Source organism: Oncorhynchus masou, chromosome 31 (genome assembly GCF_036934945.1).
Source record: "Oncorhynchus masou masou isolate Uvic2021 chromosome 31, UVic_Omas_1.1, whole genome shotgun sequence".
In the NCBI taxonomy this organism is placed as follows: Eukaryota; Metazoa; Chordata; class Actinopteri; order Salmoniformes; family Salmonidae; genus Oncorhynchus; species Oncorhynchus masou.
Genome location: NC_088242.1, coordinates 27,763,889 through 27,780,638, shown reverse-complemented (window position 1 = coordinate 27,780,638; position 16,750 = coordinate 27,763,889). Strand labels below are relative to the sequence as shown.

The 16,750-nt window shown below is 44.2% G+C and overlaps 1 protein-coding gene across 1 annotated transcript; it reads right to left on the bottom strand.

Annotated features, from left to right (window-relative positions):
• Window positions 1–9,205: 9,205 nt before the first annotated feature.
• Window positions 9,206–12,815, bottom strand: LOC135523730 (protein Tob1-like). Its single transcript, XM_064950580.1, has 2 exons — window positions 12,555–12,815; window positions 9,206–11,318 (listed from the first exon to the last, which is right to left on the bottom strand). The coding sequence occupies exon 2, from the start codon at window positions 11,147–11,149 to the stop codon at window positions 10,160–10,162; it is 990 nt and encodes a 329-aa protein (XP_064806652.1). The 5' UTR covers window positions 11,150–11,318; window positions 12,555–12,815; the 3' UTR covers window positions 9,206–10,159.
• Between the last annotated feature and the right edge of the window lie 3,935 nt (window positions 12,816–16,750).

Genomic DNA, 16,750 nt, shown 5'->3' with positions numbered 1-16,750 from the left:
GATATTAACATGCATGAAACCATGGCTTTTACGGTTATAGAAGTCAACAAATAAGAGCACCTTGGGAATAGGTGTGGTGCCGGGGACAACAGGACCTGGGTTAACCTGGGTTAACCTACATCACCAGAGGAACAGAGGAGTAGTAGGATAAGGGTACGGCTAAAGGATATAAGAACTGGTCGTCTGGTGCGTTGGGGACAGAGAATAAAAGGAGCAGATTTCTGGGTGTGGTAGAATAGATTCATGGCATAATGTACAGACAAGGGTATGGTAGGATGTGAGTACAGTGGAGGTAAACCTAGGCATTGAGGGATGATGAGAGAGGTTGCGTCTCTGGAGGCACCAGTTAAGCCAGGTGAGGTCTCCGCATGTGTGGTGGGTGCAACAAAAGAGCTATTGAAGGCATTTAGGGTGGGGCTGGGGGCTCTATAGTGAAATCAAACAATAACAGCTAACCTAAACAGCAGTAGACAAGGCATATTGACATTAGGGAGAGACATGAGTAGCCGAATGATCATAGGGTCTAATGAGTAGCAATAGGTGAGTCAGGGTGCCATTTGGTAGTCGCTACTGCGCTCGGCGAGCTGGAGACACGGAGATTCAGAAAGCTAGCGGGCCGTGGTCAGCAGATGGATCTTTGGCGATGTCGTAACGGAAAAGCCTGTTGAATACTGTAGAATGCTATTGTAAATACTAGAGTATCATCCCCCCACCCCCAAAAAAGCACTGTAGTAAATGCTGCACTAATGTCTGCAAAACCACTACAGTCCTCAAAAACACTTTTTAACTATAGTAAATACGACAGTATTTCATTTGCCTATACCCTGCCCATTCCCCTCCCCCATATCCCAATTTGTGCCACCCATAAGTGACAAACCTACATGCCAAGTATAGACCATATAATGTGTTAAAGCAACACTAAACATAAAATATGTAGGGGGTCTGGTTCCTGTTTTATCAGTCTCCCTATACTGTACATCACTGAACTATTACAGTTAGCAGAGTGGAAGTTAGCCTGCGCTTTGAGTGGCCAAAACAAACAAAGCCTTAATGCAGAGGCAAGGAGAAACGCACACATACACATACACTGGCAAGGAGATTTGAGGGGAGACTGCCTGGGTATCCTATTATTAGAGCTGAGGCTGAATGGTTGGAAAGAGAGAGAGGGAGAGGAGAGGTAGGGTGGGAGGGAGGGAGGGAGGGAGGGAGGGATGGAGGGAGGGAGGGAGGGAGGGAGGGAGGGAGGGAGGGAGGGAGGGAGGGAGGGAGGGAGGGATGGAGGGAGGGAGGGAGGGAGGGAGATACTGCGGCTGCAGGGAATCACTCAGATTAAATTACACAGCAGACTAAGAACATCAAATACAAGAGAAAGTTTCAGATGCCTGGGGAGAGGGATAGACTCTGCTATGGAAAGAGAGAAGGGCAGAGGGAGAGAGAGTGGTGGGGAAGAGGATGAGCAGAGGCATAGACCTCTAAATAGACTGTGGAGAGATGATGAGGGGACGACAGCAGACTGAAAACTGTAAACAAACCCCTTTTCAATATCCCCTCTCCCTCTTCCCTTTCTCCCTCCCCTCCCTCGCTCTCTCTATTCCACACATCAAATAAAATAAAATTGTATTGGTTGCATGCGCAGATTACAACAGGCGTAGACTTTACAGTGAAATGCTCACTCCCAACAGCCCAATCCCAACAGTGCCGAGCTAAAAAGACAAATATTTGCTAAATAAAAAAAGACAATAAAAACTAAAACAAGCCTATATACAAGGACTACCTGTACCGAGTCAATATGCAGGAGGGGTAAGAGGTAGTTGAGGTAATTGAGGTAAGTATGTACATGTGGGTAGGGGTAAAAGTGACTAGGCAATCAGAAAATAATAAGGGCCGTCTTGTCTGACAGATACTACAGTGGAAGGCCAGATACTGCCTATTCAGGACATTTAACTGTAGCCTAGGGACAATCAACTGTTCACATTTTGACTAACCAGATGGCTATTTTTTTCTCTGTGACTTACCTGGCTGGCTAGCTACCTAGCTGGTTAGCTGATAACTACTTTATTGAAGGAATATGTACTTACTATGAGTGATTCATGCTGTTGTCCTACCTAGCTTTAAGATGAATGCACTAACTGTAAGTCGCTCTGGTGTGTGTCTGCTAAATGACTAACATGTAAATGGGTGCACCCTTTGGTTTTGGTTTTATTTGAATCAGCTGTGTAGTGCTAGGGCAAAAACGAGGGGGGTGACATAGCTGGCATAGCAGACCCACCCAAGGTCTCAGAAAGGACACTCACAGGGGTCAGGGTTCCGGTCTGGAATCACACTTTCCACTGTGCTCAGAGGACACTTTCAGTACTGTAGTTTAGCTGAAGCGGAGCCAAAAAGGACAATTCTCATAGAGAAGTCAAATTTTGAAATTCCTAAAAAAGGCACTTTCATTATCACCTTTGTCAACCTGGAGTCAGGGGTAAACGTTTCGTGTGGTATATATTAATTTGTGGATATCCATCATCCATTTTGTATGATACTGTATGTCACATATTACAATTCATATGATATGAATTTGAAAATAGTATGATATGTTACGAATTCCAATTTGCTGTGGCTAACGTTAGCTAGGTGGCTTGGTGGCTAATGTTAATGTTAGCTACAGTAGGTGGCTAACGTTAGCTAGGCTAGGGGTTAGAGTTATGGGTTAATGTTAGGGTTAAGATTAGGGGAAGGGTTAGCTAACGTAGTTGCAGATTACCTAAAGAGTAGTAAGTAGTTGCTAAAGTTGTCCGTGATGAGATTCAAACACACAACCTTTGGGTTGCGAGATGTTCGCTGTATACGCCTAACCATCCAAACCGACCAACAACCCTACTTTTAAATAACCAACTCCTCATCAAGCTTTGATTATTTCAATCAGCTGTGTAGTGCTAGGGTGCTAAAGATATCCATAGAATTTTTCCAGCAATTGTTTTCGAGGCCAATATTTTTCCGATCACTCACAGCCTTAGCTATTAAAATGTTATATTCATCCAATGTCTGCCATGCTTCTGGATGGCGTGATGACGTCCGCACTGCTCACGCTTGCTCCAGTTCACAGGCATAATCAGCTTTGTAAAAGAGAAGGAAGTGACCACGAAACGGTGTATACGAATCTGAGTAGATTATGTTGAAAACAGGCGCCCATCTTGGAGGCAGTCTCCAGTCATGTTATACTTCACAATAGACGTCCATTTGTTAAGTAAAATCTGGTCCTGAGTGATATGCAAGTGCATGGAGAATGTTTCCTAGCTACAGTACTTGCATACAGATAGTCCCTCACAAGGGAGGGAGGGAGGGAAGGAAGAAAGGAGGGAGAGCAGAGCGAGAGAGGGATGCACAGAGGGAGAGAGAGGGATGGAATGAGGGAGAGAAAGGATTCTCCTCTGATGGTGACGGAGAAGAGCCTGTACATTCTATTTTTAAACCTATTGATGTGTGCAAAGACACCCATTCGTTACCATAACCTTCAACTATGTACAGTATGCAAACCAAAACATACAGAGAGAGGGAGAGATAGAGAGAGGGGGGATGGAGGATGAGAGAGAGACAGAGAATGAAATAAATAAATAAAGGGAGAGAGTGAGAATGGGATAGAGAGAGAGCGAGTCAGAGAGGGAGACAGTACAGTCCGCTGTGGTAGAACATATTTAGTGTTCAACTCAGCTCGTCCTGAGCTTGAGTCATCGTGAAATATGGATTATTGTTCAATTTTGCTGGGCTGTGGTGCTTTTAAAAGTTGAATGACTGTCTGGTGTGGAATAAGAACAGGTTCTGAGAGGATGATCTACAGTGAAATTACTTGGCAACACTTGAAAGCAGAAAAAGGAGTGAGGTTCAATCTCAGCCAAACACGTTTTATTAAGAGCCTCGGCTATGGATTTATTTAACATTCAATAACACTGGAGTATTTTTCTCTCATCTTTCCTTTTCCAATAAACTGTGTAATGTTTAATGAAAGATGTTTGGTGGTGGCACGCACGTGCCATATGGTATCTTTGGACTGTAAGCCACTTTACTTGTAATTGGTCAATGGTCACGCTGCAATGGCCAAACGCAATAACCCAGGAACTTGCTAAACTTGCATCTTGCTCTTCTCATTCACAAAGTCAAGCCAACACAGTCACAACAAAGGCCAGATACACAATACTGTGTTCTCTCTATGGTCTGCGATTACATTACGTTCCAGTCCATGGAACTGTCTCTACTATCATCTATCAAGGTTGAGAAGCAGGAGATACATACAAAAATAGAATCGACAGTGCTATCTCTGTCATTTTCAATAACCCAACACTAGTTCACAAGAGGTTGAGGAACAGGTTGCATTTTATGCATCGTGGAACACTTATATTACATATACAGTGCATTCGGAAAGTATTGAGACCCCTTGACTTTTCCCCACATTTTGTTACGTGACAGCCTTATTCTAAAATGGATCAAATAAATAATGTTCCTCATCAATCTACACACAACACCCCATAATGATGAGGCGCAAACAGGTTTTTAGAAAGGACTCTCAAACCATGAGAAGCAAAATTCTCTGGTCTGATGAAACCAAGATTGAACTCTTTGGCCTGAATGCCAAGTGTCACGTCTGGAGGAAACCTGCCACCATTCCTACGGTGAAGCATGGTGGTGGCTGCATCATGCCGTGGGGATGTTGTTCAGCAGCAGGGACTGGGAGACAATTCAGGATCGAGGGAAAGATGAACGGTGCAAAGTGAAATGAAAACCTGCTCCAGAGTGCCCAGGATCTCAGACTGGGACGAAGGTTCACCTTCCAACAGGACAATGACCTTAAGCATACAGCCAAGGAAATGCAGGAGTGGCTTCAGGACAAGTCTCTGAATGTCCTTGAGTGGCCCAACCAGAGCCTGGGCATGAACCCGATCCAACATCTCTGGAGAGCCCTGAAAATAGCTGTGCAGCAATGCTCCCCATCCAACCTAACAGAGTGGTATAAACTCCCCAAATACATTTACATTTACATTTAAGTCATTTAGCAGACGCTCTTATCCAGAGCGACTTACAAATTGGTGAATTCACCTTCTGACATCCAGTGGAACAGCCACTTTACAATAGTGCATCTAAATCATTTAAGGGGGGGGTGAGAAGGATTACTTTATCCTATCCTAGGTATTCCTTGAAGAGGTGGGGTTTCAGGTGTCTCCGGAAGGTGGTGATTGACTCCGCTGTCCTGCCAGTGGAGAGAGCGGAGGAGCGGGGTGACGTGAGAGAACTTGGGAAGGTTGAACACCAGACGGGCTGCGGCGTTCTGGATGAGTTGTAGGGGTTTAATGGCACAGGCAGGGAGCCCAACCAACAGCGAGTTGCAGTAATCCAGACGGGAGATGACAAGTGCCTGGATTAGGACCTGCGCCGCTTCCTGTGTGAGGCAGGGTCGTACTCTGCGGATGTTGTAGAGCATGAACCTACAGGAACGGGCCACCGCCTTGATGTTAGTTGAGAACGACAGGGTGTTGTCCAGGATCACGCCAAGGTTCTTAGCGCTCTGGGAGGAGGACACAATGGAGTTGTCAACCGTGATGGCGAGATCATGGAACGGGCAGTCCTTCCCCGGGAGGAAGAGCAGCTCCGTCTTGCCGAGGTTCAGCTTGAGGTGGTGATCCGTCATCCACACTGATATGTCTGCCAGACATGCAGAGATGTGATTCGCCACCTGGTCATCAGAAGGGGGAAAGGAGAAGATTAATTGTGTGTCGTCTGCATAGCAATGATAGGAGAGACCATGTGAGGTTATGACAGAGCCAAGTGACTTGGTGTATAGCGAGAATAGGAGAGGGCCTAGAACAGAGCCCTGGGGGACACCAGTGGTGAGAGCGAGTGGCGAGGAGACAGATTCTCGCCACGCCACCTGGTAGGAGCGACCTGTCAGGTAGGACGCAATCAAGCGTGGGCCGCGCCGGAGATGCCCAACTCGGAGAGGGTGGAGAGGAGGATCTGATAGTTCACAGTATCGAAGGCAGCCGATAGGTCTAGAAGGATGAGAGCAGAGGAGAGAGAGTTAGCTTTAGCAGTGCGGAGCGCCTCCGTGATACAGAGAAGAGCAGTCTCAGTTGAATGACTAGTCTTGAAACCTGACTGATTTGGATCAAGAAGGTCATTCTGAGAGAGATAGCGGGAGAGCTGGCCAAGGACGGCACGTTCAAGAGTTTTGGAGAGAAAAGAAAGAAGCGATACTGGTCTGTAGTTGTTGACATCGGAGGGATCGAGTGTAGGTTTTTTCAGAAGGGGTGCAACTCTCGCTCTCTTGAAGACGGAAGGGACGTAGCCAGCGGTCAGGGATGAGTTGATGAGCGAGGTGAGGTAAGGGAGAAGGTCTCCGGAAATGGTCTGGAGAAGAGAGGAGGGGATAGGGTCAAGCGGGCAGGTTGTTGGGCGGCGGCCGTCACAAGAAGCGAGATTTCATCTGGAGAGAGAGGGGAGAAAGAGGTCAGAGCACAGGGTAGGGCAGTGTGAGCAGAACCAGCGGTGTCGTTTGACTTAGCAAACGAGGATCGGATGTCGTCGACCTTCTTTTCAAAATGGTTGACGAAGTCATCTGCAGAGAGGGAGGAGGGGGAGGGGGAGGAGGATTCAGGAGGGAGGAGAAGGTGGCAAAGAGCTTCCTAGGGTTAGAGGCAGATGCTTGGAATTTAGAGTGGAAGAAAGTGGCTTTAGCAGCAGAGACAGAGGAGGAAAATGTAGAGAGGAGGGAGTGAAAGGATGCCAGGTCCGCAGGGAGGCGAGTTTTCCTCCATTTCCGCTCGGCTGCCCGGAGCACTGTTCTGTGAGCTCGCAATGAGTCGTCGAGCCACGGAGCGGGAGGGTAGGACCGAGCCGGCCTGGAGGATAGGGGACATAGAGAGTCAAAGGATGCAGAAAGGGAAGAGAGGAGGGTTGAGGAGGCAGAATCAGGAGATAGGTTGGAGAAGGTATGAGCAGAGGGAAGAGATGATAGGATGGAAGAGGAGAGAGTAGCGGGGGAGAGAGAGCGAAGGTTAGGACGGCGCGATACCATCCGAGTAGGGGCAGTGTGGGAAGTGTTGGATGAGAGCGAGAGGGAAAAGGATACAAGGTAGTGGTCGGAGACTTGGAGGGGAGTTGCAATGAGGTTAGTGGAAGAACAGCATCTAGTAAAGATGAGGTCGAGCGTATTGCCTGCCTTGTGAGTAGGGGGGAAGGTGAGAGGGTGAGGTCAAAAGAGGAGAGGAGTGGAAAGAAGGAGGCAGAGAGGAATGAGTCAAAGGTAGACGTGGGGAGGTTAAAGTCGCCCAGGACTGTGAGAGGTGAGCCGTCCTCAGGAAAGGAGCTTATCAAGGCATCAAGCTCATTGATGAACTCTCCGAGGGAACCTGGAGGGCGATAAATGATAAGGATGTTAAGCTTGAAAGGGCTGGTAACTGTGACAGCATGGAATTCAAAGGAGGCGATAGACAGATGGGTAAGGGGAGAAAGAGAGAATGACCACTTGGGAGAGATGAGGATCCCGGTGCCACCACCCCGCTGACCAGAAGCTCTCGGGGTGTGCAAGAACACGTGGGCGGACGAAGAGAGGTGTGCCAAGCTTGTGGCGTCATACCCAAGAAGACTTGAGGCTGTAATCTTTGCCAAAGGTGCTTCCAAAAAGTACTGAATAAAGGGTCTGAATACTTATGTGAATGTGATATTTCAGTTTTTTGTTTTTGCTGTGTCATCGTGGGGTATTGTGTGTAGATCGATGAGGGAAAAAATGATTTAATCTATTTTAGAGTAAGGCTGTAACGTAATAAAATGTGGAAAAAGTCAAGGGGTCTAAATACTTTAGGAATGCACTGTATATTAAATGAGAGGTATCTTTCGTGAAAATACACTGTGGCCTGGACTAGATGGGGCCCCAGCAAGGCAACATCACACACCCTGGGAGACGACCAGCTGGTGGGACACAGGACCATCTGTGGCTCTATTTACTCAAATGTGTGTGTGTCACATTCATACAGTTCTGTACTAGTTTTGCAAATGTGGACAAACATGGACACAGGCACACACACACACGCGCACAAACATGCTCAGTGAATGCCACAAAATGTAATCTCAATCCTCCACAGAGCCCTCTCACAAGTGGGCTTTACACTTAAGCTGCATTAACAAAGCACACTTTGGGAGTTGAAATACCCAAGCCATATGATTACAGGCCTGTCCACATGCCTAATAGACCATAAGACCCTTCACAGGGAGAGGAGTAGGAGGTCTTTGAAGCATTAACACAAGATATTCCCCTGCTGCTACGTTTTCCACATACAGAATTGCAAATGTGATTATCTGTTTGGCGAATTAAGCTGTTGAAGCACTAAACCATGGTGAATGTTTGGCCTGTTCTAGCCTTAAATGAGCTCCAATTCACTTTACGTGACACTCCATAGCCTAATGATATCTCAGGCCAACACACAGGCAGGTGTTACTGTGTAGCCTTATCTACACACTTATAGTGTAGGGCTCCTGTCTTCCCTCCACTGAACATGTAAAAACATTGGTAGATAGACTTCCCCCTTAAAAACCCAAGTAACACAAGAGCCCCAAAACAAACCTTAGATTGGATGGGAGAGGGAGGAATCAACTTTTGATTTGACATGTGACACAAATTGCCCCTCAAGCGATTTGTCACAAATCACATGTTAAGCTTCCCAGTGATGTGCATGGACTTTGGGTCCTCGGAAGGAACTGATATGCATACAGTGTTCCATAATCATGAATAGCCTGGGAGTTCACATGCACAACATTGGAGTAGCGACCATATGAAGTGTAGATTCTGGGTATGGTTTTAGAGATAAACTGGCAATTCATTCTGTCCATTAACTTTGTGCATTTTATCTTAAACCGCCATTGGGCATGAGACATATGGTTCTAAACTAACACGACTATCATTAGCCTTCATCTGTCCAGGGCCAAGGCTTGCCCAATAGCCAAGGTTGTTCAGATGGTAGATGTGAAATGATCAGCCTTACTGCTGGACTACTATAATGGAACACACCAACACCATCCCTGGCATAGTGAGGAGTCAGGCCTTGCCCTGGTTGAGCCTAAATAAATCCCCCATGTAATAAGTTATTTGTAGCAAGATGACCAATGAGCTTTTGAGTCTAATAAATGCAAGTGTGATTCCTGTCCTTAATAAATCCAATGTCCACAAATCACATTGACTAGTTTATTTTATTAAAAAGACCAGGGTGCAAATATGAAATTAAAAAAAATAAAAGACAAGCATTTAATTTAAGCATTTTTAATACAAACTTAATATAAACTCTCAGTCCCTCTTGACATGTAAGACACTGACTCAAAATACTTTTTTATACTGTATTTTTATCAAGTATTGCACAATGTTGGTACAAAATTAATTTATACGATTACATTTGTCCATAATATAGCAAAATCGGTCAACTCTTAACAGAAAATACAACTCGTACACTTTGAATTCCACCACTAAGGAATACTATGTACACAATCTTTAGAATTTGATGCATTTTAAAGATGGATTTCTTTATCTTTAAAAAAAACAAACATAACGAAAAGCTGCTGCAGCCATCACAGATCACTGGAGTAGTAAAAAGATATAAATGCAATACCTTGTCATAGAAACAATATACTCTGATATCTTACAAACTCTGTACTAAATTAAATTATACAGTTAGAAAAAGACCAAGTAACCCCATGTAGTAGTGCCAATTCATAAAAATCAGCCATGTCTTACCACCTGTAAAATACTGTAAGAGGCCTGAACTTGAAGATTGTATTTTTATGTTTTTTTCTCATGTTACGGAGCATTTGTTGTTTTTCCCAACATAGTAAAAAAATTGTGCTTGGTTGGCAAAAAGGAAAAGAGAAACACAATGCATGTTGAATTTAAGTAACCAAGCTTGGACGCATTTGTACAACAAGCTTTAAGCAAAAAAAAAACTCAAGGGGGGGTAGAAGAAAAAAAAAAAAAAAAAAAGACACCCTTGGGCACATGCTGCTTCACTGACTAGACAGAGCTCCTCAGAGGACCCTCGTCATGATTTCCTTGAAAGTCCAGTTCTTCTTCATGTGTGTTTTTCCTTCTCTTCGAGCCACCGTCGTCATTCATAAATAACATCACGTTGTCGTTTCATCTTTAGTTAGCCATCACCGGCTGGAATTGCTGGTTCGAATACTGCATGTTGCCGAGACTGAAGTTCAGCCCATCCATGAGGGACTTGTCATTGAGACCGCCGTAGGCCGCGAACACATCAAAGGCATTGTTGTACTGAAGCGGGCTGAGTGCCCCCTCGCTGGGGAACACTCCACTGGGGCTCCCCTGACCCTGGAGGTTTGGAAACACAAACTCCTTAGCATTAGGAGAGAGTGCCGAGGCCTTCTGCTGCTGGCCCAGGCCATACAGAGAGAGCATGGAGGTGGACATGGCTTTTTGCTTCAGCAGGGAGTTCACATTCAGCCCGAGGTTGTTGGTGGGGGAGGTGCGGGCCACCTTGTTGCAGTTTCCTCCGTTGCCGCCATTACCATTGTTGCGGCCGGAGCTCTTCATCTTGGTGGAGCCGAACTTGGTGGCTGCAAAGGTGGCGGTGGTAAAGGTTATAGGCTGGGTGGAGCGTGGCATGAAGGAGGGGCTGACAGCCGCAGACTGCCCAAAGGGTGGTGAGGGAGAGCTGGACTCAGAACAGGCCCCAATAGGGTCACTGATGGGCATGAAGACCTGGGCCTCTGGGTTGAAGCTGTTCTTGATCTCCTTGTCCAGCTCGGACCCGTTCTCATTGTTATCGTCCACGTACAGCACCTTGACCGGCCCCTTCTCCCCAATCTGGTAGGACACCTCGAAGGGGTCAATCCACACACTAAGGTCCTGAGGGAGGTTATTCCGGACATCGTCAATGTCCAGGCCACTCTCCTTGGCTGCCTGCTCCACCACAGGGTCCACCTTCTCCCCTACATGGATGCACCTGTACCCAGAGCCCTTATATGGCTTATCAGTGTACCAGTGACCTTCATACTTCTTCTTCAGCTGCCTCTCGAGCTCCTCACCGAAGATGTTCACACGCCTTCTGGGGAGTTTGTTGTACAAATAGGAAATAATAAAGTTGAGGGCTACTTGGATTTCAAGCTGCATAGCTGCTTCACGGTTGCGGCAGGTTGTTTTTTCGTTATGGAGTTGGTATTCCTGAGTGTTGCAAAACCCTCCAAGGCAGTGGTAATCAGTTTGGGCCAAACAGGGACACTGATTAAGTGCTGGTTGCTGAAACCAATATCCTTCCTTTCACAGGGTAGGGTTCCTAAACCTGGAATAAGAGGGAAAAGACATTAAACATTAAAAAAAGTGCTATACAGCTAAATCTACTGTCCAATATTATAACTGCATATTCATACAAGTAATATGTACGAGTCCACCCATACAAAAAAAATAAAAATGTATGCGAGCATGAATAAGTCCCTTTGGATATGGTTTGCTAAATGGCATATTATTTTAGCTCAGTTGGAAAGCTGTTGGCCTTATAAGCCTGATTGCATTTACAGTTCAGCCATTCGCATTGCTGTGTCTAGGTAGGCTGTACAACATAAGCAGTTATAAATAGGGCTGTGTCCCCAGCGGTTTTCTAGCATTAGTGACGACTAAAGGCAAGCATAGTTGACCTCTGGACAATGGTGGCTCATGGCCCTTAACGCAATTAAAGTAATTTAGCCAAAATGATCCGAGATATTGTATCCTCACCCGATATAATCTATTTGAGAAACAATTATACACTCACGTCCCCAATTCATCTGATATAATGAGATGGAAGAATAATATTGGTTAGTGATGGTAACAGGAGAAACCGGGCACAAACATTGGCTAGAATGTGAGCGAGCAGCTGGTGAGCTGAACTAGCTGCAATCGCAGATAGCCTTGTTACGTAATCCTCATTGAATTTCTGATCACGACCATAGCTAGCTAGATGCCTTTATTAGAAATGACTGGTAATACTATCTATATCTATATGAGATTATATGAATGGTCAAAACGTCCAATCCAAATCCGTATCATAGCTTGCCTCGCTTCACTTGAATCCAACCAATAACGTCGCTAGCTAGCTTTAACGCAATGGTTAGCTAGCTACGCAACCAGGATATGAAGGGGATGTAGGCTAAACTGCAGCTGGCATACCGGAGGTTTTAGCCTGATAAATACAGTGAAGGGGATTCACGCTCAAAGGATAAGGTGTGTTGGCTTGCCCCAAATATCCTTTAAGGTTGTTCAAGTACCACCAAGGTAGCTAAAACGCTGGTTCTGGATTTTAGCCTAAATTAGACTGATTTATGAGTTTCTAGCTAGCCATCTAGATATCACACTATCGTTAGTTATAGAAGTTAACGCGTTAGCTAGTAGCGATCACGTTAACCAACCTAACGTTAGCTACCCAACCAAAACAAGACATAGAATGCGGTCATTAGCTTGTCAAATCCCTGGAGACAAGCTAATGCTTAATGACTGCCTTGCTAACGACTTATATTGAAGTGATGAAGAGAATTATACTTACATTTAGAGTTAAACAAATTTACATCAGGTCCTTGCACTGTCTGAAGACCGATTGAATGGCTTGCTAAACGTAACAAAATAACGATGGTTACTTCCTTCTTGTACAAAATCTACTGCTGTAACTATAAATCTAAATGATTATTCCAGTCGAGTTATGTGGAGGTCAATTGGAGTTTTTGAATATATCTGTTATCAATGCGATATTGCTAACTCCCTACTGCCTGGGAGTTTTTACAACTCTGCCCTTTAAATTGCGGACTGACTTGTTTATATAGGTTGTACTCCGCCACGGACATAAAGTAGGCGGTGATATGGCTCTCAGAGGTCAACACCAAATAACGCTATTCTATTGGCCAAACTCGTCCCTCGTCATTCGCGAACTACTTCATCTTACGTTCCAATTGTAGGTTCTGCAAGTCAGTCAATAATAAGGGTCTATTACGGTAGTGGTAAGCTTTTCATGTTTATTGGGACTACATATTGTTGTCTTAATGTTGAATGAAGATTGTTGAGATACTGAACATAAATAACTTATTTGGTGGTTTATGTACAATGAAAGTAGTAAATCAAGGAAAACTCATTTGTATAGCAAACCAACTGACACTGAAACGTGTTAGAAATATTGACTCAAATATCAGAGACAATGATTTGTTGTAGTTGCTCTAATTATGGCCGAAGATTGCGCGTGCATGATTATTTCGGAAATTCAATAAGCGTTGTGAGACGTTGTGCCAAAAAGTATGTAGAAAGAGAGAAGTAGTGCACAGACAGTTTGGCGGAAGGACATATGTCACCGTGTAGGAATTTGCTCTGTTCAAATCAAATTGTGTTTGGTCGCGTACACATATTTTGCAGATGTTATCGCAGGTGCAGCGAAACGCTGATGTTTCCAGCTCCAACAGTGAAGTAATACCTAACAATGCAACATGTGTGTACAGCAGTAGTTATATAGGATGAACCTTGACTAGAATACAGTATATCACAGGAGGCTGCTAAGGGGAGGATTACCCATAATAATACCCAGAACTGTGCGATTGGAATGGCATCAGACACATGGAAACCATGTGTTTGATGTATTTGATACCATTCCACTCATACTGCTCCAGCCATTACCACTAGTCTGTCCTCCCCAGTTAAGGTGCCGCCAACCTACTGTGCAGTATTGTAAGTAAGAATATGTTCTTTAACTGACTCGCCTAGTTAAGGTTAAATAAACATATATATATATATATATATATATAGAAAACAGTATGTAAACATGTTTAAAGTGACCAGTGTTCAATGACTATGTGCCGTGTCTTCAGAAATTATTCATACACCTCAACTTATTCCACATTTTGTTGTGTTACTTCTAAAATCATGGTTTTAGACATTTTTGCAAATGTATTATAAATGAAATACAGAAATATCTCATTTACATAAGTATTCACACACCTGAGTGAATGCATGTTAGAATCACATGTGATTACAGCTTTGAGTCGTTCTGTGTAAGTTTAAGAGCTTTGCACACCTGGATTGTACAATCAAGTTGGTTGTTGATCATTGCTCGACAGCCATTTTCAAGTCTTGCCATAGATTTTCAAGACGATTTAAGTGAAAACTGTAACTAGGCCACTCTGGAACATTCAAATGCATCTTGGTAAGCAACTCCAGTGTATATTTGGCCTTGTGTTTTAGGTTATTGTCCTGCTGAAAGGTGAATTTGTCTCCCAGTGTCTATTGGAAAGCAGACTGAACCAGGTTTTCCTCTAGGATTTTGCCTGTACTTATCTCTGTTCCAATTCTTTTTATCCTAAAAACTCCCTAGTCCTTTCCGATGACAAGCATACCCATAACATGATACAGCCACCACCATGCTTGAAAATACGAAGAGTGATACTCAGTGTTGTGTTTGATTTGCCTGAAAGATAACACTTTGTATTCAGGACATAAAGTTAATTTCTTTGCCACATTTTGTGCAGTTTTACTTTTGTGCCTTGTTGCAAACAGGATGAATGTTTTTGGAATATTTATATTCTGTACAGGCTACCTTCTTTTCACGCTGTCATTTAGGTTACTATTGTGGAGTAACTACAATGTTGATCCATCCTCAGTTTTCTCCTATTGCAGACATTCAACTCTGTAACTGTTTTAAAGTCACCATTGGCCTTATGGTGAAATACCTGAGAGGTTTCCTTCCACACCGACAGCGGAGTTAGGAAGGACGCTTGTATCTTTGGAGTGACGGTGTATTGATACACCATCCAAAGTATAATTAATAACTTCCCCATGCTCAAAGGGATATTCAATGTCAGATTTATTTCGATTTTTACCCATCTACCAATAGGTGTCCTTCTTTGCGAGGCATTGTAAAAACCTCCCTGGTCTTTGTGGTTGAATCTGTTTTTGAAATTCACTGCTCAACTGAAGGACCTTACAGATAATTGTATGTGTGGGGTATAGAGATGAAGTAATCATTATTGCACACAGTTAGTCCATGCAACTTATGTGACTTGTTAAGCTAATTTTTACTCCTGAACACATCAAGGCTTGCTATAACAAAAGGGTTTGAATACTCATTGACTCATGACATTTCAGCTTTTGATTTTTAATTCATTTGTAAAGGGCTGTGAATACTTTCTGAAATCACTGAGGGCAGCAATCTGTAAGGTGCAGGGTAGAGTACCGGGTGGTAGCCGGCTAGTAACAGTGACTAAGTTCAGGGCAGGGTACTGGGCGGAGGCCGGCTAGTTATTACTATTTAACAGTCTGATGGCCTGGAGATAGAAGCTGTTTTTCAGTCCCAACTTTGATGCACCTGTACTGTTTCCGCCTTCTAGATGGTAGCGAGGTGAACAATCCGTGGCTCGGGTGGCTGAGGTTCACTTATGTCCTTGGATCATTGGCTATACAGGCTGTAGAGCTTTCCAACGACATTTTGATATGCCTTGGCTTGTTGTGACTACTGATTGGGAAGCACGCTCTGAACTGTACACGCCCCTATCTGAAGTTACAGGGTTATACTGAACTCTTTCCTAAGCCTTAGGAGTGCAAGAGAGGAATGGATATTGTGAAATGAATGGACATTAGAGAAAAAGATGCAGATTGGGTCCTTGCTTAGCAAATAGGATATTATGTGTGAGGGTAACCTTTCACTGTTAAACAGTAGGCTAAAGTTCCCTAGGCTACCAGCTATAGCGTTTCCTATGATGAAACTTAGTTCTAAGGTCATGGTCTGTGCGACTGTGTGAGTGGTTTTGTTGCACAATGGCCCAGCTCTGTCTGTCTGTGGCTCTGTGCTCTTACAAGCAGCTGTGTCGAGCTTAAGCTATTTCTCTCTCTCTCTCTGCTAGACCTAAGGTGTTTGACGTCACAGCCCACTCTTACCTAACATGGACTCCAGAGCTCTAGGTTTGCACAATAAACACACCACCGCATGAATGAATTATACAGTTGGGGAAAGGGAGGTTCAAGGGAGGGAGGGTGTGTTTTAGAGGGGAACAGATCTGAGACTGAATAGTATATCCTGCCCCAAATACCCAGACAAAAGGGGACAGAATGTTTCAGAAATGCTTGATCTGTTCAGCCTTTCCGACTCAGGGGATGGACGTTAATGCAGTGCAGACAGTAGTCTGGGAAAAGCAGCATACTGTCGATTCAATACAATATTAGAATTGATTATAATATGATTGACATTAATTTATAGTAGAGTGTCTTTTTTCAGCAACATGTTTTTCTGCTGCCTAAGGCAAAAAAAACAACTCTTGAGTATAAGGACTCGGGTAGATAAAAAGGGAAACGTTTTGATGTTTTTTCAGTCTCTCTCTATCCATCTCTCTCTCCCTCTATCTCCCCCTCTCTCTCCAGATTGGGTCTCTGTAGGGGTGAGAGATGAATCCCACCAGGGAGGATCCTGTGTGATGAAGCCACGAAGAGACACTGCAAGAGCCGTTGGACACAGACCAAGGCCAATACTGTTGTTGTTCTTGTTTGCCCACAACATGGCTGCATTCAGGTTGTGAGTTGACCAAATACTGAATCACGGCTATCTGTATGCTACAAATTACAGTATAAAGTATATACACTACAAAAACAAACAAAAACGTATGTGGACACTTGCTCGTCAAACATCTCATTCAAACATCATGGTCATAAATATGGAGTTGGTCCCACCTTTGCTTCTATAACATCCTCCACTCTTATGGGAAGGCTTTCCAC

Bases quoted from the DNA above. Each gene is read 5' to 3' on its own strand.
- LOC135523730 (XM_064950580.1), bottom strand. From the start codon at position 11,149: ATGCAGCTTGAAATCCAAGTAGCCCTCAACTTTATTATTTCCTATTTG.